The sequence below is a fragment of the Momordica charantia genome (assembly GCF_013281855.1).
Source record: "Momordica charantia cultivar OHB3-1 chromosome 4 unlocalized genomic scaffold, Mcharantia_2.0 BLBB01000004.1, whole genome shotgun sequence".
Taxonomy (NCBI): domain Eukaryota; kingdom Viridiplantae; phylum Streptophyta; class Magnoliopsida; order Cucurbitales; family Cucurbitaceae; genus Momordica; species Momordica charantia.
The window spans coordinates 2,224,072-2,251,172 of record NW_028275162.1 but is presented as its reverse complement, the minus strand read 5'-3'; the positions used below and the strand labels follow the sequence as shown (position 1 = coordinate 2,251,172).

Below are 27,101 nucleotides of genomic sequence, written 5' to 3'. Positions count from 1 at the left end.
GGCCGTGCCAGTTTCCTGTCGCCGTGGCTTAGAATATTGACAATATGAACATGACACGTGTCGATCTCATTAGTTTTAGGGTAATGATTGAGTTGATTTTTTTAGTTGGATGTATGATTGATTGCATTTACTCATTTTATTGTTTAATTCCACAATTAGAAAATTGAAACATCATACATTGATGCTAACTACAACATAGTTCAGTTGATTAAAATACGTGTTGTACCGAAAAAACAACGTTAATATTAAAGATAACGTACATAATATTAAATATAAGTGACATGTCATATTTCAATGAATCCACACGTTACAATCATAGTATTAAATATCCGTCGACATGTCGATATTGCAATGTATCCATGGAGTTCGACATCGTAATATTACAAAAAAAAAATACCAAATGAAAAATATCAACAAAGTGTAACTCATATAGACATAATATTAATATTAATTTTCTTTAATTTATTTATAAATGACAAAATATTTATTTGTTAATTTAAATATTTTTTATGACTTATTTTTATTTTTATAACTTTTACAGAAATATCTATCCACCGTGAGATTGTCTGAAAGGGAATCTTTAGTCTAATATGATATAGAATATTGTTCTTTACTTTGTATCGATATTTTGATTGATATTTTTATGAAATTGAAACCTCGAAATTTCCACCACATCGACATTTAAAACCTTTGTGACAATAGATATCTTTTTTTCAGTTCAACCATACCCGAGAATGGAGATTCTAACATCCGATCTTTTGTTCAATAATATATGGTTTAACAAATTGAGTCAGGTTCAAATTGGTTGTCTTATCTATAATTTAAGTTAAATTTGGTTGACAATTGTATTTTACATTTAAATAAAATTATAGTTAAATGTGTATACTTTTTATATAATTAATATACATATATTTTTTCTAATTATCCGTCTATAAAATCCACTTACCCACACTTCGAGTAATATCATTTGACTCTATAATAACGGGTTATCGATAAAGTTGTGGGATTGTGACCTATTATCTTGGAGTTACTTTATTATTTTTTTCCAACGAGGTCAAAGAATAATGGTGATTTTCTTCAAATTTTTATTTTAAATATCCATATATATGTGTCAAAACAAAATACATGGACATTCAATTACATTTTAGTGTAGTAGTTGTATTATAACCAAAGTTAATGCCTAAATCACTTAAAATAATCTAAAAGTCATGGTCACTTCCAACTTTCAACTGACCTTTTATTTTTTATTATTTTTGTATCATTGTTGTAACCAAACTTAGTGCCTAAATAATTTAAAACAATTCATAAAAATCATGGTTTTTCCTGTCTCAATTCATATCTACAGACTAATCTAAACTATTTCAATTAGGTCGTTAGACTTTAAGTTAGGATCCATATGCATATTTGTCATTAATTAAATGACGGTGTTCACTTGTTTAGAGTACAACAAAACGTGAGTACGAGAATTTGAACCTCTAACATTTAGCGAGTGAGTAAATGTTATTTATTAATGAGCTTTGATTATGTTGTCGTTAATTACTTAACAAATGAATAATTCAACACGGATGTGCAACATAGTTTTTTTTCTGAAGTAAAACATAAAATTAATTTATATATATAGACACGTCGTCACATGTTAACTTAAATTTATACTATATCAAATAGATAAGTATTTTACGACATGCTTGGTAATCTTCTCATTCCTACATTTGATAATTGTTTATTGTTTTAATATTTATTATATTATTTTATAAGTCAAAATAATAAATTCTTTTAATACAAACTCACGATATTTTAATTTAAAAATAGTCGCTCGAGCCATTTAATAATATTTTGGTTTCTTATTTAGTAAATGACAACACGGACCACATGTAAACTAAATATTTAATTTAAGACGAAAGTATTGAACAAATAGGATGCAGTGGTTAGAGAATATGGGGTCACTAGTTTGAGATAATCGTGAATAATTTTCATTTATTCTAAAAAGAAAAAAAGAGAAATTTGGTGGAGGCACGTGAGATCGGGCAGACGAGGTTCCTCCGATCGCGTATATAAATCGCCGAAGGACACAAAATCGGTTGAATCAAGATGAATTGATCACCAATCTTGAAAAAATTCCTCATTCTCTCTTCGAATTTCTGTTCTTACGGATCCTATACTCTCTTCTTGAAGCTTCGTCCTGATTAATCGAAGGCTCTGAAGTAAGTCTCTCGCTGCCCCCTTTCGTGTTCGTTTTCCATTTTTGGGGTATCTTTCTGAAGAAACGTTCTGTTTTCTTTAGTGGGTCTAATCTGGTTTTTGATTTTGTAAAGCTGGAATCATTTTTATGAGCATTTCAGTTCGTTCTCTGCTCCATTTTTTGGTTGATTATGAACTTTTGCCTTCTGGAAGTTATTTTTCTTCATCAGCTTGAATGATCGAGGAGGGTTTCCATTTTTCACTTAAACTGGCGTTTGAATCCCCCAGGGGATTGTTTGGTACTTGGGTTTTTAGATTGTTGAATTTCTCCATGTCATTCATTATATTATTTGTAATTGAACTGCGAAGATTAGGGAATTGGACCCGTTTTAGCCGTAGGGTTTTTTCTTATCCCTTATTTTTTTCTTACACAAATTCATAGTTGAGTGGTGGCTTTCAACCAGTGGTTGAATTCTAGAAAAAACTGTAATTTCATATAATTTAAACGAACAAAAGAGTACTCTTCTGTTTTCCTTCACTTCAATGTCAGTTATCTCGAAGTTTACCCCTTTTAAGAGATTCTGATTCTGCTTCTACTTCTGCTGATCCCTGCTTTCTTCTTTCAGTTCATATTTTGAATGTCAAATGTTCATTAATCAGTTGTATAGTTCATTTTCTTTCCTGATTATTTATTCATGAAGTTCAGTTCTTCATGGTAGTGAAACTTGCTAAGTTTGTTAGACTTGTTTCAGGTCGGATGTGAAGAAAGGCTTGCGAATTTTCAATCGGTCGCTTAAGAATAGCTGCTGGCTTTTTCTGCCTCTACTTAGTTTGAGAAGTTCACTTCGACCACGATGGGCCTCTCTAGTCTCCCAGCTCCATCCGAAGGAGTTCTCAACGTGCTTGTCGTAAACACGGCACTGTCCATTTCCATGTTAAAATGCATTGTCCGTTTGATCCTTCAAATTGTAGGAATCCGTCTCTCATCGCCATCATCCTTGGTACCATCATCAGATTTCATTGAAAATCCATCCGAGTTGGGAGATTCAAGTTTTGGTTCCTCTTGGAGTTACACCGAGGCATTTCGGAACCGATATCCAACTATTCGGTTTGATACAGTACACGGCTCCAAACGTCTTGAACATGACTGCTCAGTCTGCTTATCTCAATTTGAACCTGAATCAGAGATAAATCACTTATCTTGTGGCCATCTTTTTCACACGGAATGCTTGGAGAAGTGGCTGGACTACTGGAACAGTACATGTCCTCTTTGCAGAACTCCTCTAATGTCCGAAGAAGAGAAATTGTGCTTTTGGTGAGCATTTTTGTGTGCTAGAATCTAGTTAGGGAAAACTCATGTACAGAATACTCTTAAAGATAATCACGATCACGTTTCGTAACTGCTTTGTGTATGAAAATTTGAAGTTTGATGTTGTCTGATTGGTCTCAGAGACCAAAGTTTTGTCACTGTACATACAAGTTTATGAAGTTATATGCTTCTGGCTTGTGCCTTTAGCTTTGAGTTAATGCACTGTTTACTTTATTTTCTCTGTATATGGAATTGACCGAGTATGCAACAGGTTTCTCAAGTTGCTGTTTGTTTGATCTTGAGGATTTTGACAGAATGTACAAGAATTTCTTAGAATTACAGTTTTAAGTGATGTTGGGGGGTTGTTCAAATCTTGGTGGGAAGTTCAAAATTAAGATCTTGAACTCGAGTTCTCGCTGGTCTTCGATGATCAACCTGATAAAACCGAAATGAAAGGCTCCTCCACCATATACTCTGATGCTGCTATTTCCTTCTCTTCCACTCCCCCTATATCTGTGGAAAAAATTGTTTAACTTCCTAGATCCCGAGCAGCTCGTGTCGTTCCACGAGCTCGACTATCTCCGATCCTTCTTTTTCCATCTCTGCCACCATTGGAAACTCACCATGGTTCTGAAGATCATATGCTCTTATTACAATTTGATGATAGAAACAGGATTGAAATAGAAAATGAAGAGTGTATACAATATTTTGTTGAAAAGAAAATACCAAGGTTGATCCTTGATGGCCTTTTGTCCATTCACTCCCTTCCCAAAGATTTATTTTTCTTCTTCATTCTTCCATGAAAAGTAATGTAATTCAACAGTCATCAGTAAAAATATTCATATAACCAAAAAAATATATGCGACAAAAGGAGTTGGAAAAAGAAAAGGCCATAAATTTGGCACTCCTGCAAGTTGTTGGGCAATTTGTTTGGTAACCCAATTTGATACAACCCACGAAATTTCTGTTCTTTATCAATGAATACGACGGGGATCTTGAACTTGAGAAACACTGGCTTTTGCAGTGTCGTTCAAGCTCTCTTTTATGTAGTTTTCTCCTGTAAAATGATAAGACTCTGTTTTCATTAGATTGGAAGGAGAACTGAAGAAGAAAAAGCGTACTGTAAAACCCATGTTTGGAAATGAATTTGACACAAGACACAGGGAAGATTGACTGTAATTTTGTTTTGCCAACGAGAAGGAAACGAAGAACAAAAAAGTAACTGTAAAAACACAGATTTTTGACAAAATTTGACAGATAACGACGGCAAAATTTGACTAAAGTTTGCTCTTTTACAATTGCCCTTCATCCCAAAATTGGTTTTTTTTTGGTTGATCTCCAATGGAGGATAAAAACTCTTCAGCAAGTTACAACACTCGTGTGCAACCCCATCACACGTGCCATGGAAGGCGCCAATGCATAGACAAAAGCAAAAATCCTATCGGTTCAGCCTCTTCTCTTTCACGACTGTCCTCTCCTCTGTGTATTCACTTCGTTATCCGAACTTCGCTCAAAATCGCTCTCTATGACGGAACTGGCTGTTCTGCCAGTTTCAGTTCACCAATTTTGGCTACCCCACCATGGGTTCTCCATTTCTCTGCCGCTGCTCCTCTGAACTTCATCATCAACCTCGGTTCATGGCTGTTCCTGAGGCTTGTTCGTCGCCTCACCATCTCATATTCCATCGCCGCTTGCCCCTCTCTTGTCATTCGCCACCATGCGCCGACAAGTTTCTGTCTCCATCTCCGTAAGTTACAAAAGAAAAACGCATTCTTCTACGCTTGTGTGATTTATTTAGTGGGTTCTTTCTTTTTGCTATTTCAAGGACGCCTTCGGTTGCCATTTTCGTTTCTGGTCTGGTATGCCTTCTATTTTCTATGGGGTTTCTTAGTACAAATTCATATGATGGAAATGGGTTATATGAGCTTCAGTCCTTGATGTATGTCATTCTAGAAGGAAATTTTTTTAATGGTTGATTGTACATTGAGGCTGTTTCATGAAGCAACCTGGTTCTCGTGGAAAAGTGAAAGCTACTTGTTAGTGCCATCGTCCATCAATATATGCATGGATTAGACAAGTGTGTTGTTCAAGACCTACAATAATGAATTAGCTGCTATTTTACTTTACATGTATATATGGCAATAGCATTCTCCTCCAGGCCCTCATTGGATTTTAAGTGTAGTGTTTTTTAGTGAAGCACTTTTGGAATAAGTCTAATTGAGTACTTCTTCTAAAACCATAAATTCTCTTAAGAATTTTTGAAATTACTAGTAACCGAATACTATGAAAAATGCGCCTTTAATGGGCTAAATATACTATCATACCAAACTTTCTGTTCTCTATAAAACTTACAATGTGAAAGCAGGTATATATGCCAGCACCTGCCGCTTGGAAAGGTGAGATTCCGTCTCTGCACAGGGCATAATAACTATGTCGGAAGATCACCTATAATGTCGACTAGAAAAGGTAATCAGTCATTTATTTATAAATTTATGATCAATTTTTGGCTGGATATGAGTACATTTCTGAAAGTTTTGGTCTCTCATGACAATGTGGAGATGATACATACCATTAATTGAGTTCCCTGTTTCTGGGTTGGCAGTTAATTGCTCAATAATTGAATGAGTTTTCATATCAAATTAGTCCAATATAGTTCAAGCTAGTTCTTTACTTGTCCTGCTGAAGTGTTTTGAAGCGTAGTTGAAGGTATGCATTTGCCAATTGCGATGTTACATGTCTTTTCGTCAAGGACTGTTTCTTAAATGAGATATTGGTACTCATGCGATCTAGTCTTCTAGAAGCTTGAAAATTTTCCTTATAGAAATTCTACCATAGAATAATGAGCACACAGTTGAATATGCATGTAAAGTTGCAAAGTAACTTGCAAGTCTCTTTATCAATAGGGAAATAATTTGGTTGCTCTAACCAGTCATTTATCTAAAATTGACATCAAATTCCAAATTATCATAAGTATAATATTATTGCTTCTAGCTTGGGTATCTCTTTTTGCTTGCCTAGAAGATTGATGTGTGGTTGTTGGAAGTCTTTAGTGGATCGCTCCTGAAGTGCAAAGCTCAAATAGTTTGGAATTGGGTAGCACAGGCTTTATTATGGCTTCTTTGGAGAGAGGAATAGCAGGCTTTTTGAAGGAAAAAATTTCTCTGTGGATTCTTTTTGTATTAGTATACAATACACTGCTCCTTGGTGGATTATAAACCACAAGAAATTCTTTTGTAACTATGGCTTTAACTCTATTGTAAATAATTGGGAAGCTGCTATTGTTTAGTGCTTGGGGAGGGTTTTCTAAACCATTTTCCCTTCGATTGTCCTTCCTTTTTTGGTGCTCTTTTGCATATATCTGTGTCTTTATCCCTAGAAAAAGAAGTATAACATTATTGCTCTCTTTTCATGTCATTACCTTCCTATTGACTAGAATTGCTGATGGAACTTCAATTGCTTCTGAAGGAATATGCAAAGTAGTTTGGACTATTGAAGCTGATTTGGAAGCTGATCAGCTTCTTTACCTAACTGGGGAGCCTATCGCGTTAGGCTCCTGGGAACCAAAAATGGCGATTCAAATGTCTCCGACTGATCATGCTAACTTATGGAAGGCTGAAGTCAAGGTGATGACACAAACAGCAACGTGTTGTATGTTGTTGATGTTTTTTCTTGTGCCATAAAATACCTTCACCATATGCCCTCTGTCTATTAATATATGCACCAATTCTTACTCTTTATGTAAAGATAACTACTGATGCCAGTACTATTTTATGTTCTATTGTTTTAGGCTTTATCGATACATTTGCTCAAAAGCATAACACGATATATAATTTATTTGTAATTGGTAACAAGGACTTTTAGAATTAAATGAACTGTTTGCTTCCCTTCTTTCTTTTTTTCTTTTTCTTTGGTTTTGAGTACAAAAAATGTAAGATGAGAGATCAAACCTTCTTTCCTAGGTATAAGTGTTTTAACCATTAAGCTATGCTCAGGTTCCCTGTTTACTTCCCTTCTTACATGGGAATGAATAGATAAATGGAGTGCTTACTTCCATTCTGCTTCATTATGTTTCAAAGTTATGAAGTCCTTCTATACATTTTTCACAGATAGCTTGTGGCATAAATTTCAAGTACAATTATTTTATCAAGGAAGAAACGCTGCCCTCATCTGACATCATTTGGAGACCTGGACCAGAGTTCTCTCTATCCCTACCTCAAACGGTCAAACATGATAAAAAAATCATGGTGAGGGATTCATGGATGAGGTTTGGTATCACATGCCCTCCAGTTCTCACATGGGATTCATGGATAGAGGAAATACCAGTGAAATCTCTTCCAGCCAGAGGTAATATCTCATTTTCTGTTTCCATTTTCAAGCAACTTTCTCTCTTAAAATGCTTCTGAACACTTAAATGCTTCCAGTGATTTGACAGATGAACGTGAAATTGAAGAAGAATGTCTTGAGAGTGATTCTATTGACCCCAATCTAATTTTGAATGGTTCCATGATTTATGATAAATTGTACTCCGATCATGAGGAATCAATGGATAGTCCAAGTACGGGCTCAGATTCTCACAGACATCAGCCTGTTGAGGAACCATGGTTAGTTCAATTACCTCTCTTATTTGATCTGTCTAAGACTGTGTTGGAACCTGATCTGCTGAAAAATGATGTCATTGTGAAAGAAGAAACAACACTACTAGAAACTCGAGAGCACCAATTGGAAGATACAAAGAATCTTTTGCCTGCAGCTGGCATCTATACAATGTTAAAGGAACCTATTTCTACCATCATACTGATTAATTCATCAATATGCACCATGCAACGAATTGCTGTATTGGAAGAAGAGAAATTGGTAGAGCTGCTACTAGAACCAGTTAAAAGTAATGTACAGTGTGATAGTGTGTATTTAGGTATTGTCTCAAAACTTGTTCCCCACATGGGCGGTGCGTTTGTGAATATTGGAAATTCTAGACCCTCCCTAATGGACATTAAACAAAACAGAGAACCCTTCATATTCCCTCCTTTTCGTCAAAGGACAGATAAGCAAGTAGTCAATGGCTCCGGACAAGAACAACTGGCATCACAAGCTGAAAGTAAATTGAGTAATACAGAAATCAATGGGGTTTCAGAATTTGAACTTCAAGACACTTTGCTGCAATCTATGCACGATGGGCACGAGGAAAATGAAGTTGAGGATGGCTTTGATGTTTCAGAGGTTCTTAGAGAAAATGTGAATGGTGGCATAGTAGATGATGATGGTGATCTTGATGCTGACTTTGAAGACTGCATAGATGATAAGGAACATCATTTAGAAGGTCATGCTAGCATCAGTTATTCAGCTACCACAAATTATTCTAATGGTTCTCAAATATCTTTTCTCCAAGATGGAAGGGATTCTAAGAAGAGAGTGACTAATGATAATAAGTGGCTCCAAGTAAAGAAAGGCACGAAAATAATTGTCCAGGTAGTCAAAGAGGGGTTAGGGACTAAAGGCCCCACACTGACTGCTTACCCACAACTAAGAAGCAGATTTTGGGTATGTTCCTCAACATTTATGCTTCATGCATAAACTGTTATGTTTTAATTGAATATTTTTTCTCTCAACTCATCGTTATATCAAACAATTTTTCTAGGTGTGCTCTGAACCAAGTTACTTGGCTTGCAGATATTGAAAACTCGTTGTGATAGAATTGGCATCTCAAAGAAAATTTCTGGTGTCGAGCGTACCCGCTTAAGAGTTATAGCTAAAACTTTACAGCCTCAAGGTTTTGGTTTGACTGTAAGAACAGTTGCTGCTGGTCATTCTTTAGAAGAATTACGAAAAGATTTGGAGGGTCTGATTTCAACTTGGAAAACTATAACAGAACATGCAAAATCAGCTGCTCTAGCTGCAGATGAAGGCGTTGAGGGAGCTGTTCCAGTTATTCTCCATAGGGCTATGGGCCAAACGCTTTCAGTTGTCCAAGATTATTTTAATGAGAAGGTGGTTCTAATTCATTATTGTCTGTGCCATTACTTAAATCATGAGATTATAGCTGAACAATTAACATTCTTGCCCTGTTATTTTCAATTGATTTGCAGGTTAAAAGAATGGCAGTTGACTCTCCAAGGACATATCACGAGGTATAATTTGATTTCAACATTAGGTGATGTTAAATTCCTCGGAACGATGAACATTTCCATGTCTTTTTGTTATTTATTTTCTTTTTGTTTTTTTTCCACTTCACTTTTTTACTTTTTTTTTTCTTGTTGCAAATACTTGATAATACTTCTTAGTCCATTTTAAATTAACGCATGACCGTAAGCACTCCTACAAAAAGTGATAATACTTCATGATCAGCTGATTGTTAGTCATAAATCGTGCAGATGGAATGCATCTTTATGTTTATGTATCAAACATGTCTAATTTTTCATTTCGCCACATACTGTAGATGTGATATTTAAGGTAGAAGGGGCATTGCAATCATTGTCTTTAGTGTTTCAGATAGCTATAGTCAATTCAAAATTAGCCTTATATGGGGAGTGGGTTCTCTGGAGGCCTGAAACTTGGGAAGCAGAAAAGGGGACATACCATTTCATGATTCATCCTTTATTGCTCCAAATTGTGTGAAACATATACATTTTTTTGCAGGTCACTAATTACCTTCAGGAAATTGCTCCGGATCTTTGTGATCGAGTTGAGTTATACAATGAAGGAATTCCCCTTTTTGATAAATTCAACATTGAAGAAGAGATCAATAGTATCCTCAGTAAGAGGTGAGGTTTTTCAGCATTGCTTAGGTAGTCAATCACTATTCATACAGCTTGTGCCAATATCTCTTGCTCATCCTCATAAATCTTGATAGTTTCCTCATTTTTATAATTAGTAAAGAAGAAAAAGAATCAATATTGCAAGTTTCAAAAACTCAGATGAGCCTTGCAGCTCCATCCCAAGTCGTTACTTTGAAGAAAAATGATCAAATAGGTGAAGTACTTGGGATGTTTGGAGATAGCCTCTGACATCAAGCTCTCAAGTTGAAAACTTGCTAATTTAAAACCGTTGCTTGCTAGCCTTGAGCACACCAGGTCTCCTTGGAGATTAATTGGGGTGAGCCATGAGCATAATACATGGGGCCTCAAATACCACAGTTATTAAAAAAATAAAAAGAAAATGATAAAATGATTCAATGACTTCAACATTTTAAATAATCACTGTGTTATATATATTATTTTTAACAAGAAATCAAGTTTAAATGAAAAGGATACAAACTTTCGGAAGGGTGATAAGAGTAAAGGACATGAAAGAAATAAAAGGTACAACAAACCAGCCAAAAAGAAGCTAAAAAGATACCAGATACAGACTTACAGTAATACACTCAAAAGTAAAGCTAAACAGTAGAGATAGTAAGGCCTCCCAATTAGAGCAAAGATTGGAAAGAGCATACCACTATAAAGTTTTGAATTTGGCAATACTGAAGCGTTTCAAATCTGATCTTTTTCCTTTTGATTTCTCTCAAACCATAATTTGGAGGTAAGAGCTTTAATACCATTCACCCAGAGAAGGCTTGCTTTTGGAGGCAAGGAGTGGCCAAGCAAAAGCTGAAAGGTTGTCTTCGGACTTCTCTATCTTATACCCAGGCCATATGAAGGTTTGGAAGAAAAGAGCCCAACAAGCTGATGCATACGGACAGAATATGAATAAATGTATCTGGTCTTCATGCACACAAAACACACATAGACAGAAGGAGCATGTTTGGAAGCTTCTTTTGGAGAATTTCTGCTGCATTAATCTTTCCAATTAAGGAGAATCCATGATAGGACATTCACCCTTTTCGGACTGAACGATTTCTACAACTTTGAGCAATAATTTTTGGGCTGTGATGAGGAGGAATCTCTAGGTTTACCAAGGGGATTAACCGAAAAAGTTTCTGAAGAATCCAAGCTCCATCTTAATTGATCTTCCTCCTCACTAAGGGAAATTGAATTTAAACACGAGGGTTAAATAATCCTCCAATAATCACTTATAATTTATTCGTCTTCTGTTTTCCCCTGTTTATTTTTGGTCCTCGAAGCTGGAAGATTATGTCTTTATCTTCCCTGTAGATCACAATATTTGAGAATGTGAAATTTTATGGATTATCAATAGCATTTCCACTGAATGTAAAATGAATTCAATTCAATGCAATACCATTGCTGCTATTCTTTGTATATTAGTTAAATCTATTTGTTCACAGGGTTCCACTTGCTAATGGAGGTTCTCTAATAATTGAACAAACTGAGGCTTTAGTATCCATTGATGTGAATGGAGGACATGGGGTGCTTGGTCAAGTGACTTCGCAGGAGAAAGCTATTTTAGAGGTCAACCTTGCTGCTGCAAGACGGGTATGTAGAATAATGATATTTTGCACCATCTCTGTATTACACGACTGTAGTTTTTTGGCTGAGTTGATTTTGTTTACTTCTCTTGCAATCGAAATGCAACTCATGATTCACATTGTACAGAACTTTTCTCTATTAGGAATCTCTCCTCTTCTTATATCTTAGACCTTGCTTTTTGCTGAGCTATGGAGGTGTATACCTTTGTAAGAGTACGATTAGGGATAGTTTGCGAATAGTATTAGTAATTAGTATATTAGTTAGGGACGTTATGGTAATTAGGTAGGGGTAAGTTGGATATAAATAGAGGTAGTAGAGAGAGGACATCTTTTGGGAATACTCTAGGGTGAGAAACTTGGGAGAGAGATAACTCTCTCAAAAGGATATTGATATTGTAATTTCATCTTTGATATTGCAATATAGTTATATTGTTACTTTCTTGTAGTCTGGATCAAGCCTCTCTGGGTTTATGTGTTGATACCTGAGCATAATTAATTTTTTAACTTGTTGAGGTTGATTGCTTGAATATCTTATATTTTGTTTGTATTTATTATTAACTATGGAATTCTGATTATGTTATTTACCCCTATAAATAGCAGCTATCCTAAATATCTGATTGGCAACATATGTTCTCAGATAGCAAGGGAATTGCGACTGAGGGATATTGGTGGAATTATTGTTGTAGATTTCATTGACATGGTAGATGAATGTAAGTTCAATCTCCCCATATCTATCACTCCCCTTCTTCCTGCTCACTCTTAGGCTAAATATATGTTCTAGGTCCCTCATGTTTGGCTCTTTTTTCAATTGAGCTCTTATTGTTTAAAAGGTTTCAGTATAGTTTTGTATGTTTTAACATTTTTTAATTTTATCTTTTCTACTTGCATGACAGGATAGGTACTGAGTTTGAACAAAAATTTAGAGTAAGAAGTTACCTAAGAGGAAAGTTTCTAATTTCCCCTTTTGTCAACTCACCAAATATCATTCTAGACGAGCTTATCATTAGCCAAATTTAACAATAATCTGCAGAAAGGTTATAATTTAAGAATGTTAAAAGCACGAGGAACTGAGTTGAAACTTTCTAAAAAATAAGATGTAAATTGAAAAAACACCAAAATATTAGAGACTAAAACATATATTTAGTCTTTTTGGAAGCATGAAGCAGAGTCACTTTTATGTCTGTCTTTCTAGTTAATGACGTGGGATTCTTATGTTTCAGCAAATAAGAGGTTAGTCTTTGAAGAAGTAAAGAAAGCAGTTGAGAGAGACAGGTCAATGGTGAAAGTTTCTGAGTTATCCAAGCATGGACTTATGGAAATTACAAGAAAGAGGGTATCCCAAACTTTCCTTTATTCCAAATAATTTTTTTCCCTAATAATATGATGGATGTGATCACTGAAAAGCTTGGAATTCGACCAGTTGAAAATTATATGGATCTACATCTTGTTTATTAAATGTATCTAAGTTTTTGAAGTGTATACTTCATTTATGTCAATCGACCATTTAGCACGATAGGATCTGAGAGTCATAATGTGGACAGGTTCGACCAAGTGTAACTTTTATGATTAGTGAACCATGCTCGTGCTGTCATGGTACTGGAAGAGTTGAAGCTCTGGAAACCTTGTTTTCGAAAATCGAGCAGGAAATCTGTCGACAGCTTGTAAGTAAAATATTTTACATTCTTATTCAAATTCTCCTGTCTGCCAACTCTCGGGAATAACTATTTGGTTTATGCTGTTATCACGTCTCTATTTGTTACTGTGGCTTTCCGTAGATGTGAGTGACACTATCTCTCTCTTTCCATTGTGGTCAGGCAACAATTAAGCAGAAACCAGATCCTGAAAATCCAAAATCCTGGCCAAAGTTCATTTTAAGGGTTGACCACCACATGTGTGACTACTTAACTTCAGGAAAAAGGACAAGACTTGCAATTCTGAGTAGTTCCCTGAAAGTTTGGATCATTTTAAAGGTACATTTTTAGTGGGAAAATACATTTTTGACAGTCAAAAGTTATTTTTTAAGAATCCATATCTCCAAACACTCCTAATTTGCATTGTAAAGGTATTCTCAAATTTGAAGTTGAAATCCTTTAGGTTGCTAGAGGATTCACAAGAGGTGCATTTGAGGTGAAATCATTTGTAGATGATAAGTTGAGCAGAAATGAGAGTCAAGGACCAATTTCTTTGTTACAACCATCGGACGCAAGAAGCAACAACTCTAGCAAAAAAGTGACCTTCTTTCCGGTTAAAAAATGGAAAGCAAGCGGGAGATAAAGACAATTGCGTTCGAGCTCACAGGTTCTTTAATTCGCACCCAAAGAATCCATTATAGCTAGACAATTTGCATTATATAAACAACTCATCCTTGATTATGAGTTGAGATGCCTTCAAAAGGGTGGCAAGATGGTTGACAAACTTTTCAAATTATTGAGTTTGATTTGTTGTAGTGCTAACCAAGCAGTTTTGTTCTTCTAGCGTAAGATTCCTGTCCTTGTAATGTAATAGTAGTCACAATATTAATAGACATTAATGCTCTTTATTGGCTGCTCTACAACTGATGTAGCAGTAGTTCTGTATTCAATTTTTCGCATTATCAGGTAGCCATAGTTGTAATGACTTGTTCAAATTTCCTGCCAAAGCCACAAATATCTGTCAAATTCACTAAGATCCATTCTTATATCTTATAGTTCATATTTTAGTCACTTCCCTTTTTCTTTTGTTCTTTTTCATTCTTTTCCACATTCACTGCCCACTACCGTCCGATTAGTCGACTATGGGGGAGGGACAAGGGTTCATCCAGAGATAGAAAAGCCTTCCCTTGAGACCCCACAGGGACTGTCCTCCCTAAAAAGGGGCTTCCCCTTGGGACATCAGTATAATGACAAATGAAGATGGGTCCAGCATGAGCCTTTGTGACTGTAAATAAAATCACCTGAACAGAATTGAAAAAATGTATGGGATTTGGTAAATGGGACTTGACAAGAACTTCAAACAGACCCCACAAGTACCTGTTGGAGAGTTTAAAGTTTTCGATAGAGCACAATGATGATAACTAAACAGAAAACAATAACTGGAAACTGATTCTGATGATTCTGATGATCGTTTTGTTCTTCTGAATTGGCAAGTTTTGATTCAGTAGTAGCTCATTCGTTGTTCAAACATGGAAGGAAATGAAGAAAAGAAAATAAAACCCATGGTTTAATTGAGAAAGATGAGAACTAAAGTATTGAAATATAAATGAGTCAACCAAAACAATTCACATTTTCTGGATTACATGAATACAACTTTTTTCTTGCTATCATCAAATAACTTTACAGGTAAGGTAGCTGAAAAATTAAAGAGAAGGAAAAATTCTTCACCAGCCTATATCTTACCTTTCGAAAGCCCCTATAAGATCTCCAAATTAAAGAAGAAAGAATGCAAAAAGATTTCTCAACACTTTGACTGCAAATTCTCTCAGTTTGAAGAATTCAACAATAGAAACGCTGGAAAAGCTTATCAAATGAAGAATTGAGAGAGATTCCATATAGAGCACCAGCTGCAAGAAATAGAACAACTGCACATGCCTAGTTGTGAACTAACTTAAAATGGTAAATATCTGTTATAGGTGGGCTGCACCTTTCATGTACTCACTTCAAGCAAACAGTAGAATCAGTCTTTTCCCTGCCTCCTAAAACATTCTCCAGTCAATAGCAACTCTTCCCCTGATGATGATGATATTCATCTCGATCCACAATTGCTGGGAGCTCTCCCAAAAATCCCAATATTAATTTTTTTTTTTAACTTCTGATTTGTTGTTACCTAATTGTTACTTGGCCAATTGATCTGCGAGTGTTGAGGTTGTTGATAAATGCTACCTCCCGGTCCTACCGTATCAACTCCTCCAGCCACGGCTTGTGACTGTTGCAGAAGCGGGTGGACCGTTGCTGCAGTTACTGCCTGTGCCGGGTGATAGATACCGGCAAATGTACCGTGACCTGTCTGCGTTGGGGTAAAAGTCACATGTTGACCCTGCGGTGGAAGGTTGTAGAACGAGTTTGCGGGCAAGCTTGACATGTCCCGTCCTGGTGCACCAATCCATACTGCTGAACCTTCACTCTGAATAGGAAGAGGAAAAATTACAATTATGTCCATGTACCTCTGCCATCACAAACTACATGATATTGCATGGAATGGTAGTAAGGGCCACTCAAATCCATTCTTGATATTATTTCTTTAAATTATATCTTTTAAACAGTTTCTTAGATTATTTGTCAACTACAAAATAATTTGAAAGGATATTGTTATCTTGTCTTTGTTCACTTTGAGTCAGTCTGTACTTGAAAAAATAGTAAATCATTATATATCCAATAGTTGTTCATAAATTTGCGAACACAACACATGCAAACAGCAACACATATCGTTTCTCTTTTCTTTTTCATTTTCCCTAATAATTTTCACTTTCATCCTATCATGATTTTTTTAATTAAAAATTGTCTTCCATTTTTAAAGAGAATATTTTTTTGAGTGAAGTTTCCAGTTTCTTAATTAGGCGCCGTGGGTAAACAAGGAAGAAAATAACATCAAGTAAGGCTTATATAATCCTCCATTTCTTCATCAGAAAATAACTGCATGATGTGACCTTCAAAATGCTAGATACTTGGCCAGTTAAGATACTAGAGCCATATTCTTTTTCCATTCCAAAATAAATGATAATGACAGGAAACAAATAAAAATGAGCAGTTACCATCTTTGATTTTAAAAAAATCATATTGTCCAGAAAGTGTACGACTTTCACAGTTAATTTCATTTCTCTTTTAGCATATATGATTATTGAGGATTTGGATTGGTGACATTGTTTATTATCTTATTTTCAAAAGAACACATAACATATTAACTTGAAGAGAATGAAAATCAAGAGGAAACACCAACCTGTGGTCCAGTGATGTATACACTATTTTCCTTGAACTGCGATGCACCAAGTTCCTCATTTGCAGTGGTATTTCCAGCCGGTGCAGCAGTGCTAGGGCTATAACCAAATGCTGAGGAACCATAAGGACCGTAGCCACTTGGCACACCAATGTGAGAGGAGTTACCAGAATTGGCTCCCATCTTGTACTGCGGAATTGAATATTTAACTGCAGCAGTAGCTGCTGGCGGAGCTGGATAGATATTACCTCCTTGAGGTTGCTGAGTAAATGCATTATTGCCAACAAATTGATGGATGGGAGGGGGTGGAACATAAAACGGGGAGAAATAATGACCATATGGTATGTAGTTGGGGGGATAATGAGAAATATGGACCCCAGCTGGAGGTCGAAATACGGGGACAGGCTGCTGAGTCACAGCTATAGAGCTTTGCATAAGCCCAGCTGCTTGAGTTAACAGTGCTGTCGGGCCTGCTGTAGTCAGAACCACGCCCTGCAAGCAAATAAACAATGGCACAAAAAATTTAAAAAATCTAAAAAAGATTGAAGGAATTTACATTGTTATAAGTGCTCTTCGTGTTGTTTAGGATAAAAGCCTAACGACATGTATGAGTTTATTGACTGACCATCATATTAAGTTTCAAAAAAGAATAACCCAAACTCAAGGTAAAAATAATGGGGTATGAGAAGACTGGGGGCAGCTTGAAGTTGAACTTTAAATGTCTTAGTGGAATGGAAAATAAATTAATTAATTGAAGCACATTCATCATTAAGGTAAAGATGCTATTCTACATGTTTATCTAAAGAACTAGTTCCAGATGGATCACCTATAGACAAGAAGATCGTGAAAACAGCAAGAAGATCGTGAAAACAGGCTTATAAGAGAGATCAGAAAAATTCAAGAGTTTTCTAGTTGTAATTCAAATAATAGAAGATGAGTCGAGCATACAAAAAAGAACAACGCAACCCCAGAAAATTAAGAATTCAGATCTGAAGATAATAGTGGCCTAAGTGTAACAATTAATCCTCCATAACATTTGTCTCAAGGGAAACATAAATAATAATAATAATAACAATGAACAAATAAAAGGTAGTCCTCAGAACATACCTCTTGAGGAGATTGGGAGCTCGAAGGAGACAACAATGCAACATTGCCATTGTACTTAGCGGCAACTCCAGGAGAAAGGAAGGGGGAAAGTCGACCATCATTCTCACCCGATCGGTAAAACTGGGCATAGTAACTTGAAGGGTCGAAAGGTTGTTGAACCTACAAGAAAAGTATCTAATATGAACATCTCCAAAAAAAATTTAAGACAGTGAAACTAATTGACCAATAGGGAGTACAAAATGACCACTCCAAATCAAAAGAAGTCTCGTATTTAATGTTGTGAAATATTGAAGATATTACAAGGCGACCATACGAGTCGTAAAAATTTGCATATAATAAAGCACTCAGTTGAGTACTCACAACAAAGCTGGGAAGACGAGAAGCATCACGGCCTTGAGAATCGGAGTTTTCAACTGCTGCAATCTGACTCCCAACTACAGGGGAGATCAAACCAAAACTGTAACTTGAAGAAGTTTGAGCAACGGAGTTTGTATTGCCACCAGAAGGTAATCCTGTCTCCTGCTTTAATTCATTGTACTCTTGAATTGTGCTTGATGAAAGATCGCCTCCACTGGGTGATAAATTTTCAGGAATATGAGTGGGAGATTGTGGACGATCAGGAGAATCTACGTCTTCATTACTTCTCAGTGCATTAGGATAACTGAAATGCAATCATGTAAATTTTGTAAAGAAAAGGTAGCCGCAGCAGTTCCTCATTAGTGCGCATAAAAAAATTTAATCTACCAGGAGAGACATTATATTCTTCATTAATCAGGAATAATGATACCTCTAGGTAATTATTCTTAAACATACCTTTTCTCCATTTATTAATTATTCTTGAGCACACACCCAACCTCCCCCAACAAAAATTATTCAACATGAGAAGTGGAACCAAGATAATGATAACATTTTAGAAACAGCAAATAAACTGTTCTGGAGACATTATCAAAGTTCAAAACAAATCAAGAAGAAAAATTTCCAACCTTGAAGCTTCTTCCTCTACGTTTTCATCAGCATCCACTGAAGCTTCAGACACAGGTGTAAGTCTCTGGTCACTCTCAGGACCGCTTGGAACAGTGGCAGAAACTCCAAAACCAATGCCAAAACTTCCAAAGCTTAGCTTCGATCGTTCAGATTCAGGAACCTGAATGTGGTTTGGAAGAATAACAAGCTGACTTTTTGATACATTCAACTCTTCCAATTTCTTCTGCAGTTTTAAAGTAGCTTCTTCTGAATCAAGGACCCTTGAAGCAGGTTCTAAATGATCGGTGTGATCAAAGGTAACAGCTGGAACCTCAGATGTAGCAGCAGCCGCACCAACAGTTCTAGATTGCTGGATAACAACTGAATTTGTAGTCTTCGGTTTCCATTCCTTATTAGAACTAGCTGTCATAGATAGAAACCATGTACATGAAGTCGCAACAATGCAGTGTTCATTTTTTTTTTAAACAGAAAATAAAAATAAAATCAAGTGGACCAAACAAAGGTAGCCTAGAACTCAACCAAGTGGTCATACGTAGTAGACTACTTAAACCACCAACTGGAGACATTAAAGATTATAAGAATTTCCCAACTACCATGTCGTTATACTGGACAGTGGTTTTGAGTCTTCAAGCCGTTGAACATTGAGAGATCAAGGAATACTTTGCTATAAATGAGAGTACACATTATTGGTCCCCTTTCTTCATCAAGCTTTGGGAGGCCAAAGTCCTTAGGAAGAACAAATTGCTTTTTTGGTCGATCGCTTCGGGATGAATTATCACCACTTCATCCAAAGATCATTTTGGATCTTCAATAGTGTGTTTGTGTAAGAACTATGGAGGTGGCATCAGGTGAATTGCCATGAAAATTTTGGGGTAATATCTCCCAAACATTTAGTGTTAGTATGGTTCTAAATAAAGATTAGAGAGGTCCGGGACCATAAGGGAGGCATTGTTAGTCAGTCCCCCCTTCCTTGATGGTGATGACCTTCTTTGGAAAGTAGATTTCTTAGATATTATTACAGGAGAACTTTCAGGGTATAGACGGGTCTTGGAAGGATATGTGGATTGTGGAATGTGGCTTATTTCAATGCTTCTTTTTGAGTGTTCCCTATGAAATCTTTTTGTAACCATCCTTATAATTGGAATCATTTTTTATAGTTGTCTCTGTTCCTGGCTCATGTTTTCAGAGGTTGTTTTTGTTTATAACAAAGATGAATTTATTTAATTTATTAAGAAAAACAAAACCACCCACCAGTTGAGAACAATATAAAGGGAATAATTACAAATCTATGGAAATGACCTAACTATGAAAGAAAGCTTATCCTTTTTCCTTTTAATTTTTCGAACAAGATGTTGAAAATGAATGGATTTTAACGTCGAAAATGGAGACATAAATTTTCATCTGGTTGTATTTTTAAGTAAACAAATTTGAGATATGAGGAACAAAGCCATCAGAACTTCAAGCATTTTCATATGTAGTCAAAACATGCTTATGGAGGAACTGATACAAAACTAATTTCGTACCTTTATGGGGGCCGATTACTTGTTGTGGCCGTTTATTATAATTAGAAGGCAAGCTAACGGTAGAGCTGCCCTGCATTGACACAGAAGGCGGCGAAATCTCATTGAGCTGACTCTCCTCAACTCTTGGAGATTTAATTGGTTGATTTTCCTGAGCCAAAGAGTTGCTAATCTCCAAAGCCTCTATTTCAGCCAACAGCAAATAAAAGGATTAGTTTAATCATAAGTTAATACCCACAGTAACAAAATAAAAAAAAACCAAAAGTCCTGTGCTGACCAAGAATTAATTTATTTTCCATGGGATTAGTTGTGCTTGGCTCATTAGGATGCAATGAGCTACCCCCATCACATTTAATTGCATCCATGGAACCTGCTAGCTGTGATTCACTGGATGGATCTAAAGATGAGGAGCTCAATGCCGATGATGAAGATGCTAGTGTGATTGGTACCACACTGTTATCAGTGTTCGGTATGGGCTGCTCACTTGAGGGCCTTGTGCCAAGTGCACGGTTTGGGTTCTTGTGTGCGTTTATAGGAGGCAGTGCACTCCCTTTACCACTAATGTCGGCCAAAGATGAAGTTACTTCAGAAACACTTCCAGAAGCTAGACTCGTGGAACCATTTCCAACAGATACAGAGCTGCAAAAGACAATTTATCATCAACTTGTTCAAAATTCCATCCTCAAGGCTACACGCAAAATTGTAACTGAAGGACAATCAACCTATAACCACTGAGAATCCAAAATGAAACCATAATCACCTTGTTACTGGTATTTTTTCTTTATTTTTCATTTCTTGAGAAGTCGGAATGGATAAAGAACCACCCTTCTCAATTGCTTGATTGACTCCATTCTCTTTTCCAGGTCCAGGGTTCCGGCCACCACCAGCATCTGATCACAAGTAGGAATAATATGTAACTAAGATAACCAGACTGAACTCATCTATCAGTGAGGGGAAAAAACTGCAAAACCTAGGCAGAATTTGTTTCTTTCAAGAATTTGTAAGAACAAAGTATTGATAGTTTTGAAGAAAGAACATCTGCAATTGAACAGGTTGATATGGTGTTAAAATAACACCATATTTAACACAAGTACACACACAAAATGTTGTGATGATAATGATATATACACTTATAAAATGCAGCAGAAGCAAATATCTTTCACAAGTTCACAACAGCTTACCATGAGAAATATAACGAGGAGAAGAATTTATACGACCACCTCTACCACCCCTTCCCTGCATGCCCGTTTTCCACCGTGACTCTACAGACTCTCGATTGTTTGCGTTCTACAATAACAATTTTATGGGTTTGGTGGTTGAGAGGTAGAGAATTAGTTCATCATTTTAGGTTAGAAAGCTTATCAAACGAAAAAAAAATACACATAAGACAACCAGAAACAAACATGTGTTCATATTGATTAAATGATGCCTTTTTTTTTATCAATGCTCATACCCAAAGAAGACAACAACATTAATAACAAGAATGAAAGAGCCACAAGGGGCTTCAAACAACTCCAAGGCTCAAGACATAAGAGACGATATGCACTAGAATGTGGGTACCAGGGGTCAACAACTAGCTGTAACAGGTATTACCTCTTTTCTCCTTTCACGTTTGCTCTTCACTTCATGAAAAGTATCTGAAGAACAATGTCAACACTGTTAATACTGGTTAAATAAATACCAAAAAAAAAGCAAATAATAGAGAGAGTGGAAAATAAATGCAAAAAACAAGGGAGAAAAGATTAAAACCGTTTTTAGGAAATAGAATTTCATTGATAAATGAAACGTGGAAAAAATTGTGTGTGTGTGTGTGTGTGTGTGTGTGGGGGGGGGGGGGGGGGGGGGGGGGGGGGGGGTCCTTCAAGAGACCCAACCAAGAAGTTCAAAAAAAACACCTCTCCAATCAGCCACCAAAAACCATTTAAATAATATGGAGAAGTACTAACATAAAGGTTTTGAATTAATAGTTTAGAGAGCAAGTGTGTGATAAATGAAATTCAACAGAAAGCTCTAACCAGAGAGCAAGATCAGCGTTTATGTCAACCTTAAAAGATCAGCAATTCCAAAACAAAAATATCAAAATTATTCCTCTGAAGCTATTTTTATATCTTGGGATGCTTTCCTTTCCCATTAATTTGTACTTATCCTTTATTTATTTTCACTTTCACTCTCATGGGAGTTTGTATCTTTGAACTTTTTTTTTTGGTATTATACATATATCAAAGAAAGTTCGTATCTTGTTAGGAAGAAAAATGAAAATATCAAAATAATAACTAGCCAAAACACTTAACCAGTAGATGCAAGACAAACATACAGACCAATAAAATGCAGTGGCCATGAGTATAATTGTTGAAATGAAGATAAATAATATAATCGTCAAATATTAAGCAAGTAGATCTGAACAAATATCAGTAATCAGCAACAAACAGGAAGATAAACAATATAATCGGCTTTGCTTGGTGGCAAAATTATGTCATGCTCAAGTTGAGAATATGAACCAAAAAACACAAGTTTTCAATAAAAATCAGCCTTCCAAATCTTCGACAATGCTCCATACGGTTCTAGAATCTCTATTTCTGATTCCGTTAATTACAATTTACTGGTTCTTGGTATTCTTCCTTGCATTGGAAAAGGTATCTTAGGAGTGATGAAATACCACTATAATTTATGAATACTCGGAGAAATACATACAAGAAATCACTCCTTAATGAAAAAAATGTATAACTTTACTATGTACACTACGCCAATGCTTTACCACGGCAAGCTTTGCACGATCCAAAAGGACCCAACAAAAGCATGAGCTTTGTTCCTAGGGTAAATTATTTGAAAAACCTCTGGCTTCCGATGAATCAACCAATAGATTGGACAGTAAAAAAGAGAGGAGAGAGAGACTCGGAATGAAAGCGACCAATAAAGACCCGTCATGACTGCTGCGAAATGGAATAAAATAAGATCCCCAATCTATAATCATAACCAACCCAAAGCTCCTGGAAATGATTTAAAACTAGTAAACGTAAAAAACTTCCACAAAAAGAAGCTAAAACGATTCTAAAGTAAGCTCCACTTTTGTAAGAACAGAAGAGATCAGAACCACGAGAGCCCACGTTAATCTAATTGAAGTTTAACCTCCATAAAAAGAGCAAAACATTAGCTGAAAAGCAGCTCGAATTCTCAGTAGCACGAGAGCGAAGCTGAAATCGAAGAACCCCAGAAAGCAGGAGTAAACAAACTCCCAGAGCGACCACAAGTCAGAAAAGGGTAAGCAACGGCAGAGGGTTGGATCACGAGGATTCAAATAGTAAAAACCAACAAAAACCCAAAAGAGCAAGACAGCAAAAGAAGCCAAAAAAGGGGAAAAAAGGGAAAGTTACCCTGAAGAAGAAGCTTCTGAGTAGTCTCATTGGGATCCATGGAACATTCTCTAAGCATTGCATAAATCTCATCATCACTGTGATTGCCCGTGATCTCCTTAATATTCTCGATCGTCTTCCTCACACTGGGGGGGATTGAAACCCTAGACCCGCCACCACTCATCCTTCACGACCAAGAAACCCCAGATACAGAAAGAACAGGAACAAAGAAAAAAGAAAAAAGCTTGAGGAATCGGGCTGCCTGTGCGCGCGGAGGGGAAGAAAACGAAGGAGGGAAACGGAGTTCTGAGAGAGAGAAAGGGGTTTGTAAAATTGATCTGTCGTTGTGAAGAAGACGAAGAAGACGAAGAAGAGCAAAGGGGAACGAAATGGAAGGGAAGGAGAAGAGGGGGAGAGAGAGAGAGAGGGCACTGCGAAGAGAGAGCAGTGTATTGGAGGAGTGTAGGGCTTTTTGGGTTTTTCGCTCTTTTTTTTTGGTAACTTTTTTTTTATAATAATATGGGAAAGAAAATTACACGATATGTCCCCGTGGATATGCTGTCCGCCTGAATTGGAAATCATATGATAAATTGATAAGTAGGTTTAATTTAATTCGATTAATTCTTTTTTAATCTAATTTGTAATTACCCTTAAAAAAACAATGTTTAGATATTGTTTTGTTATGTGTTTTTTAAGTTTTAGGGTTTTTTTTTCGAAATCAGTAGTAATTGGCATATACCTCCAATCAAAAGTTGTAAGTTCGAATCTCCCCCAACATATTGTACTAAAATGGTTTGATTAAATTAGTCACTTCTTAGAAGTATTGACAGACATTTTGAAAATATAATGACTCAATAAATTAAAGTTGAAAGTATAATTACCAAAATAAATCAAAGCTAAAAGTACATATACTAAAATAGTATTTAAACCTTAAAAAAATTATTGTTCGATCAACCTAGCTCAACTATTAAATTATAAATTTTGTGTCTAATAAATTCTTAAATTTTAAAAAGTGTCTAGCAGTCTTATAAACTTTCAATTTCATGTCTAATAATTTAGTTCGCTTTCAATTTTTTGTCTAATATGTATTTTAACTATTTGATTTTTTTTTTAATTCACATATACGAAATTGAGAATTTAAGATTCTATGGAATATAAAATTCAATTTTATGGGTTTAGGTTTCCATCTAAATGTTCCTAAGCTTTAAGAAGTTTCGCCCACATTCCCACATTTATTGTACCACATTTCTAACAAAATTTAAAATTTAAAAACATTTGTTGTACTGCCTCTCTAAAAAAATTTAAAATTTTAGGTTTACGAATAATAAGTTATAAACTTTAAAAAGCTTTTGATAGGTTGTTGAACTTTAAAAAATGTCGAGTATAACTCTAAGTTTTTAATTTAATGTCTAATAGATTCTTTAATATTAAATTTTGTGTCTAACATGTCATTGACGAATTAAATTTTTTTCTTTTTAATTCATGAATCTATTAGGTGAACTGAAAGTTTAAATTTTTATTATACATCAAATTTAGTTTATGGATCCATTAAAAAACGATGAATGAGCCAATCATCACTTGTTAGACCAAAAATTGGAATTTTAATAATCTATAGGATACAAACTTGAAAGTTCAATGTTTAAACTTTTTAATACAGGCACGTGAGATAAGATATCTATTTTATTAAGACTTGAATACGTGTCTTAACCAGACAAGCTATGCTCAATTTAACATTTTATTTTCTAAAATTAAAAGTTCAATCACTCAATTTTACATTCGTCGAACTAAAAGTATAAATTTAATTATAGTTTGTCTGGCTAGTTCAATTGATAAATACCTTAGTAGTAATAATAAGAGTGTCGATCTTAGCTCTTACAGTTTTAATTACACTACCCAACCCTGGTTTGAACTCAAATGAAAAGTGTTGCTTATAGATTTCAAATGTTAATTAGCATACTTCATTTGATTAAGATATGATTAACTTTAATATGAATTTACGAGTTAATACATTGCTAACTTAAGCTATCTCATACTTTTGCACTCGATGGTCAATGTATATCTAACCAAATGAAACTTTTACATGCCTCCGTTACTCTTTGAGAGGCATACACCTCATAGAAACAATCCATTTGAGGCTGTCATTTGGCCAGCTCTTTCGAGTATTATTTGATTTAAGTTAAAAAATACATTCCGTCCATATACTTTCATTAAAACAACAATTTGGCCCCTGAACTTTAGTTTCTAATGATTTAATCCATATAGTTTAAAATTTATAACAATTTAGTCCTCAACGGAAAAAATTTATTAAAAAAAAGTGTCAAATTTTATCATATAACAATTTAATATTTATAATTTATAAATATGTTTGGTCTCTCTATAGTAAACTTAACAAAAAAAAAAATCACAATAGAAACTAAATCGTTACCAATTTTAAATTACAATGACTAAATTGTTACATATTAAAGTTGAATGACAAAATTGTTACAAATTTGAAAGTACAGAGATTAAATAGTTACAAGTTAAAGCTCATGGACTAAATTGTTACTTTAACGAAAATACAAAGACCATAAGCATTTTTTAACCTTTAATTTAATAAAAAATTACCAAAAAAACATTAGTAACTTCTGTTATGAGTTAAATCTTTCAATACCCATCCACGTACTATGTTATTTGTTTTAAATTTGAATCATAATATCTATATCTATAATATATTAAAAAGTACGGAGGTGGAAAATTTTTTTGGATAATATTGACCCATACTTTTTTTGTAATACCAAAATTATCATTCTCTTAAATTTATGTTTCTCTCTCATCCATCCATTTTCTCTTTTACGTTAGACTCTCCCATCTTTTCTCATTTATCTCTCGCTTATTTAGTTATAATTAAATTTTTAGGGAACAAAATTTAAATGCATCACAAACTGGATTAAATGAATGAAACATAAAATGTTAAGATTATCAAAAGTTTTGCCTTTATTTATATAAATTAATTTTAAATTTTAAATTTTTTACATTTAATTAAGTTGAATATTGGAATATGAAAAGTATTAGAATTTTAAAGGTTTTTGTAACTTTTATACTTTTAACTATAAAAGTGGTTCTCTTCCTCCTCGTTTTTACACTCTAATTTGTTGTTTTCTTTTGTACATATATTTTTTTTTATCTTTAGTTCATCGTGGTTTTTAGATTTAGTGATAGAATACTAACATTTTCAATATTCTTTTTTATGTTGCAGAGCGACGTTGTTTAGCAATTGTTGATCATTGTGTGTATCTTGCAAGCATTTGTTAGTTTGATCTCAAGCATCGATAAGAAGTAAAAATATTTTAAATGAAATAGGATAATTGCCTTGATTTTGTTCTTCAATATTGCTATTTTTAAGTTCGGAC

At 35.1% G+C, this 27,101-nt stretch overlaps 3 protein-coding genes across 7 annotated transcripts; 2 read left to right on the top strand and 1 right to left on the bottom strand.

Annotated features, from left to right (window-relative positions):
- Window positions 1-2,043: 2,043 nt before the first annotated feature.
- LOC111007592 (putative E3 ubiquitin-protein ligase XERICO) lies at window positions 2,044-3,705 on the top strand. Its single transcript, XM_022280005.2, has 2 exons — window positions 2,044-2,201; window positions 2,931-3,705. Exon 2 carries the CDS (start codon window positions 3,033-3,035, stop codon window positions 3,495-3,497), a length of 465 nt encoding a protein of 154 aa, XP_022135697.1. The 5' UTR covers window positions 2,044-2,201; window positions 2,931-3,032; the 3' UTR covers window positions 3,498-3,705.
- Window positions 3,706-3,859: 154 nt separating this feature from the next.
- Window positions 3,860-14,508, top strand: RNEE/G (RNAse E/G-like protein). Of its 5 annotated transcripts, XM_022280001.2 has the most exons (14): window positions 4,887-5,234; window positions 5,853-5,953; window positions 6,953-7,110; window positions 7,594-7,831; window positions 7,920-9,025; window positions 9,155-9,472; window positions 9,571-9,612; window positions 10,121-10,245; window positions 11,703-11,850; window positions 12,481-12,553; window positions 13,064-13,176; window positions 13,385-13,504; window positions 13,658-13,813; window positions 13,938-14,508. In XM_022280001.2, exons 1-14 carry the CDS (start codon window positions 5,068-5,070, stop codon window positions 14,115-14,117), a joined length of 3,045 nt encoding a protein of 1,014 aa, XP_022135693.1. In that variant the 5' UTR covers window positions 4,887-5,067; the 3' UTR covers window positions 14,118-14,508. The 5 variants fall into 5 exon arrangements, 2 of the variants coding, with proteins under 2 accessions (XP_087979241.1, XP_022135693.1); XR_015790346.1 differs by lacking the exons at window positions 13,658-13,813; window positions 13,938-14,508 and adding an exon at window positions 12,742-12,767 and having other exon boundaries at window positions 4,508-5,234; XR_015790345.1 differs by lacking the exons at window positions 13,658-13,813; window positions 13,938-14,508 and having other exon boundaries at window positions 3,860-5,234; window positions 12,742-13,176; window positions 13,385-13,421.
- Window positions 14,509-15,040: 532 nt separating this feature from the next.
- LOC111007591 (flocculation protein (DUF1296)) lies at window positions 15,041-24,185 on the bottom strand. The gene is made up of 11 exons (XM_022280004.2): window positions 23,734-24,185; window positions 21,956-21,999; window positions 21,544-21,649; window positions 21,123-21,252; window positions 20,640-21,001; window positions 20,366-20,545; window positions 18,842-19,244; window positions 18,219-18,519; window positions 17,859-18,017; window positions 16,755-17,243; window positions 15,041-15,941 (listed from the first exon to the last, which is right to left on the bottom strand). The coding sequence occupies exons 1-11, from the start codon at window positions 23,894-23,896 to the stop codon at window positions 15,645-15,647; spliced, it is 2,634 nt and encodes an 877-aa protein (XP_022135696.1). The 5' UTR covers window positions 23,897-24,185; the 3' UTR covers window positions 15,041-15,644.
- Window positions 24,186-27,101: the final 2,916 nt, after the last annotated feature.

Excerpts from the sequence above, each read along its gene's own strand:
- LOC111007592 (XM_022280005.2), top strand. The coding sequence starts at position 3,033 with ATGGGCCTCTCTAGTCTCCCAGCTCCATCCGAAGGAGTTCTCAACGTG.
- LOC111007591 (XM_022280004.2), bottom strand. The coding sequence starts at position 23,896 with ATGAGTGGTGGCGGGTCTAGGGTTTCAATCCCCCCCAGTGTGAGGAAG. Across the intron at positions 21,253-21,543 it reads TCCTCGTTATATTTCTCATG|ATGCTGGTGGTGGCCGGAAC; the intron begins GTAAGCTGTTGT and ends ACTTGTGATCAG. Across the intron at positions 18,520-18,841 it reads GTAGAGGAAGAAGCTTCAAG|TTATCCTAATGCACTGAGAA; the intron begins GTTGGAAATTTT and ends ATTGCATTTCAG.
- RNEE/G (XM_022280001.2), top strand. The coding sequence starts at position 5,068 with ATGGGTTCTCCATTTCTCTGCCGCTGCTCCTCTGAACTTCATCATCAA. Across the intron at positions 7,832-7,919 it reads GAAATCTCTTCCAGCCAGAG|ATGAACGTGAAATTGAAGAA; the intron begins GTAATATCTCAT and ends GTGATTTGACAG. Across the intron at positions 11,851-12,480 it reads ACCTTGCTGCTGCAAGACGG|ATAGCAAGGGAATTGCGACT; the intron begins GTATGTAGAATA and ends ATATGTTCTCAG.